At 29.5% G+C, this 5,638-nt stretch overlaps 1 protein-coding gene across 1 annotated transcript; it reads left to right on the forward strand.

The window, feature by feature from the left end:
• The first annotated feature begins 1,759 nt into the window (after positions 1-1,759).
• On the forward strand, positions 1,760-4,260 carry LOC115998841 (E3 ubiquitin-protein ligase RNF38-like). The gene is made up of 5 exons (XM_031238501.1): positions 1,760-2,137; positions 2,256-2,327; positions 3,597-3,674; positions 3,829-3,978; positions 4,126-4,260. The coding sequence occupies exons 1-5, from the start codon at positions 1,760-1,762 to the stop codon at positions 4,258-4,260; spliced, it is 813 nt and encodes a 270-aa protein (XP_031094361.1).
• Positions 4,261-5,638: the final 1,378 nt, after the last annotated feature.

Raw genomic sequence — 5,638 nt, forward strand, 5'->3', positions numbered from 1 at the left:
TCCGTGCATGGTCCGTGCCTTATACTAGTCCTAACTTTATAAGATGGACAATTTTTTTAGAATGAAGAAACATTTATAAATGCCTAACTGACAGGGAATGGCGATAGCCGGCGGCAACCTACAGCGCTGTAGGTTCATTCACTCACAATCTCTCAACTCCCGAATATAATGAATTTTTTTATATTCTAGGTGCCGACTAGGCCTCCTAGGTACTAACTAAGCCGTCTAGGCACCAACTAGATCGCCTAGTCCACCGATTAGCTATTGTTCCCTTCTTTTTTTAAATTGGTTATTTCACTTAAATTAAAACTACATCATTTTGAGCGAAATAATCCTAAATTGTTCAAACTCTAGATTTTTTTAGGTTAATATTTAATATTTTAGTGTTAACTATTAAAGTATTAAATAATTTATAATTATCAAGTCTTAAAAAATTAAAAAAGGTGCCTAGAAATTTTTTCATGCTCATAGGAATATGGTTTCTCAACATGCACCATTTCTTCAAAAATATATAATTTCTCCAAAATATACAATTTCTCCAAAATTCACAATTTCTCAAAATACATAATTTGTCAAAAATTCATAATATTTCCAAAATTCATAATTTCACAAAATATCATAATTCCATCACATTCCATAATTTCATCAATATGTCATGAATCCATCACACTCCATAATATTTCACCAAGCCAATATATAAAAAAATTCATCACATTCCATAATTTCACCAAATACCAAAATTTCACCAATATATTATAAATTCACCAAATACCGTAATTTCAATAATTATCATAATTCACCAAATATAATAATTTCAATAAATATCATAAATTCACCCATTATTCATAAACACCAAATACCAAAATTTCAATAAATATTATAAATTCACCAAATATCGTAATCTCAATAAAAACAAATTCAACAATTATCATAATTTTAATAAATATAATAAATTCGGCAAATATCATAATTTCACCAAATATTATAATTTATCCAAAATATATTTTTCTACCACGAATATAATACTTTTGCAACTATTAAAATATACGCAGCAACAAGGTAATCTTTGATTTTTAGTAACCATATTTTTCAACAGGTTTTTAGTAAAGTCCTAAACCAATTAAACATGTTGAAACCGGAAAAATAACAAAAGAAAAATATGAAGAGACAAAAATGTCCTCACTAAAAATATGAGAAGTCACTCCCCTCCTTATTGATGTACTCCTTTCTGACATTTCTTAATATATGCTTCGTTTTCGTTTTCAAAAAAGTAGGAGAAGTCATTTGATTTGACATTTTTGCCCTCAATTTTAACACCGTATATACTTAACATTGATTGAACAGAAGGACCAAAATTTGTACAAAATCAATAGTTAAGGGACCAACTTTGGTAAAATTAAAAGTCGAAGACCAAAATTGGTACAAAATCAATAGTTAAGGGACCAACTTTGGTAAAATTAAAAGTCGATAACCAAAATTGGTGCAAAATCAATAATTAAGGGACCAACATTGGTAAAATTAAAAGTCCAGGATAAAAATTAGTAAAAGTCAATAGTCGAAGGATCATTTCTGGAATTAACTCTTTTGAGAATGAAAAAATGTTTATAAATAGAGTTAATTTCAGAAATGATGCTCCCGTTTCGCTATCTCTAAATTTAGATAATCAGGATAGTGAGAGAAGCTTTGTTAAAATCTACTCTTTATAAATACCCCCTTGTTTCAATTATTTTATTAATTCTTATTGAAAACTGAAGATCAAATGGAGCGGGAAAGTGGAAGCAACAATGGCACGCCAAGATTTCGGCCCGTACGTCTGTTCGGAGTGGAAATAACCCTGCCGGAGAATGGCGATAACCCGCAGCAACCTACAGAGTTACAGGTTCATTCACTCACAATCTCTCAAATCTCGAATCTAAGGGATATCAATTCTTTTGGTCCCGACATCACAAGAGACCAGCCATTTCATTCATCTATCACTAGCGGAACAATGGTTGTAGAACAACCTGAGGTTGCTGCTCTTCCACCGCCGTCACCGCCGCATAGCCACCCTCACCAACCCACTGTGCCGCCGCCGCAAAATGCTACAATGGAGGGTTATGCTAATAATCCTTTAGTGGATGCAGGCAATCTTCAAAGGGTACCAACGCTAATTTACAAAATTTCCATTTATATTACTTCCATTGATTACAAATTCATTATACAAATTAAAGATTTGTGAATTTTAATGTGATCTGATGGTAATTCTACATTTTCAGCAAGTAGAGAATGGTCTGCGGGAAGCAACTGGAGGAAACATAGACCCGGATATGGTGGATGCCGTAATACAGGTAATTAGAGTAGTGAATATTATGTAAATGTGATTTTAGATTATAGCATTTCGTTAATTTCAAATCCTGCTAATTAACTCTTCTATAAATATTTTAGGAATAAATTAAAAGATCTGTAAACTTTTTAGAAGAAAACAAATTCAAAAAAATAAAGATTTTTACCGAAAATTACATTTGTTAAAATTATGACAAAATTGAAAATGTTATTGGCAACCTCAGCCAATTTGGTTAGGTTGTTGGTTTGGTAATCACAAGATTACAAATTTAACTTTTAGTGGGGTGGCTAGCTTATTGGCCTTTTTGGTTTGAGCCGATCAGTTATGTTTAACCTATGCTAGTTTAATTTATTTCATTGTGGTATTTTATTAACTAAGGTCACACCAAGGTCCAGTGGTATCAAACCCTTTCCTTTATACGGGAGGGGGGAGGTGGTGGGTTCGAGTCTCAGTGGAGTCAATACTGACTCTTCTTATGCTTCAATAGGTTGGATATTGCATTGTAATAGAGATTCAAAAAAAAAAAAAAATTAACTAAGGTCACAATGAAATTTACCAGCATATCCTCAAGTAGCGGTTACGTACTTCTCTCTTCGGTCAAAAAAACAGTTTTTGAAAATTATTATCATTATTGAATATGTGTAATATTATATATATCTTCTCTCTTCGGTCAAAAAAACAGTTTTTGAAAATTATTATCATTATTGAATATGTGTAATATTATATATATTATATTACTAATCTCATTACTGATATCCAATAATGATAATAATGGGATATCAGTAATGAGGCTTGCAAAAAAAAAAAAAAAAAAAAAATCTCATTACTGATATCCCATTGTTATCATTATTGAATATGTTTAATAAAAAGATTAGGAGAATAAGAATTCTTACGTTTCGAATTTTTGTATAGCATCCATCGGGTTCATTAGTAAAAAAAACATAGTGCAAACTTTAATTTCAAGTTTGCAATATTTATAAAATTAATACTGTCCCTTTTTTCAAATTATAGCCTTCACTTTTTAGTTAAAAACATTTTCTCGAACCCTCATATATATATATAGAGAGAATTCTATCTTGTTTTATCTAATATTAATTATTTCAGTAGAAATCCAATGAAACTACAATAACTAATTTTATCCCTTATTTATTTATTTGTATAATTGTATATGGGCTATGATACAAAAGATTAAATTTGTTTTTAATTATGTATCTTTTGATTTTAATGTGATGGTGTTAATTTTTATGTCTGATTAGTAATTCTAAATTTCCAGCTTATTGTGGATACGTTGGAATCACTTGAAGACAATGCAGACCATGATGACATCCTGAATGTGCACTTGTCAATACAGGTAAATTAATATAGCAATAAGCATACATTACTGGCTACTTTATTTGCTGGTTACAAACTTTACAATGTAATATAATAATACTCCTCTCTTCAAATAAAAATTTGTTTTGAATGGTTATACATAGACATATATAATGTTTGCTAATTTATGATAGTTAGAGGAGGTTATGGAGGACTCATTGGATGAGCAGGAGGATCATCCAGGATTATTGAGTGAGGAAGTTATTATGAGTCTTTTGGGCACATCTACTTTTGAAACATCATATCATGATGATGAGGATAAGGACTCCTGCTGCATTTGCTTGGTAACAAAATACTTATATTTTAATTCTCAATCATTAGTTTTGCTTCAAAATATATATTCCCTAGCTTTGATCTGATTTCACTTAAGTAATTTGTGATGGAATCAATCAATTTATGAATTATCTCACATAATGAATTTTAATTTGTAGGATGAGTTCTCAACCGGGGATGAGTTAGGAAAAATTAACTGCGAGCACAAGTTCCATTTCATGTGCATACGGGAATGGCTCAAACGCAACAACATCTGCCCAATTTGTAGGGCCGTAGCTTTGTCTGTGAGCTAAGTCGATATATATACTCTGATTTTTAAGTATAAGATTGTGATATGAATTTTTCTATAATTTTGTATGGACCTATCATACATTTATTTTTTTAATTTGATAGCATAATTACAATAATTGATTTTATATTAGGAAGCATTTTGTTAAGACTTTTATATAAGCATTTGACTATAACCTTGCTGCAAACATCAAGTTTGCTAGAGTTATATCTGATCTGTTACAGCTGCATACTGGAATGTATGAAGCGTAAGAATTGTTGCCCAATCTGCACTATACAAGCATTTATGTGTATATTGCTTGGTACCTAGATTGATTTTGATTTTGATTTAATTTGTGCCGTTATTTATATTTACTATGTTATATGATTAAAATATTACTAGATTTAGGCATATATTTTAATTTGTTTATTAAATGATTTTTTTTTTCAATTTTTGCACATACTAAATGCAACGTAAAATTTACGGGCCGGTAGAGTTTGGGTGGAGGGAATTACAATTCCATTCCACCCCATTTAGACATTTACTTGCCATCTCAGGGATCAAAGGAATTTAAAATATGTAACTTTTTTTAGTTAAAATGTAATATTTTTCTATATGTTAATAGATATTATAAATTTATTAAAAAATATTACATTTTTAACTATCGAATAAAATATTTCTATGATAATATAATACTTGTAAACTCATAAAAAAATTATGTTTTCACTAAAAAATATTACATATTTAAAATATGTCATAGAAATTTTTGTATGAAACAAAAATATCACTTTTCATGATAAAAACTATTTATTACTTCATTATTCAAAGTACCCTTAAAATAAAAATTAAATGTATTGTGCTCATAAATTTAATTAACATGCACTTATTTGGGGTAATAAAATATAGTATCTAATCAATGTATACTCTAAATATATTTTCCTAAATTTGCATTATGTTTGGCTGGATATGACAAATTTTTCCGGATAAGGAGAGTATTTAATCATTGCATATAGAAAATTATGAAATGAAACCTTAATAAAATGAATATATGAATACTCCATTAATCATTTAGGTATTTATCTTAATGCGTTGATTAAATGATTTATTTCTATTTTTGCACGTACTAAATGCAACGTAAAATTAATATTGTGTTCTATTTTTGGGATGGACAATTTTTGTGAAATTAGTCGCCGGAGCTAACCAGAACTCGCAGGAACTCTAGTGACTTGTTATTATTGGTCAACAATCATTTTCTATGGACTATACACACGCAAAATGCACGCTACTTACACATATGCATAAATATATTTTTATATTTTGAATGAAAACAAATAAAATAATAACCTGTCGTCATGTACCTAGTGTTGATGCCAATAATCCTTTAATGGATGCACGCAATCTTT

Source organism: Ipomoea triloba, chromosome 12 (genome assembly GCF_003576645.1).
Source record: "Ipomoea triloba cultivar NCNSP0323 chromosome 12, ASM357664v1".
NCBI lineage: Eukaryota > Viridiplantae > Streptophyta > Magnoliopsida > Solanales > Convolvulaceae > Ipomoea > Ipomoea triloba.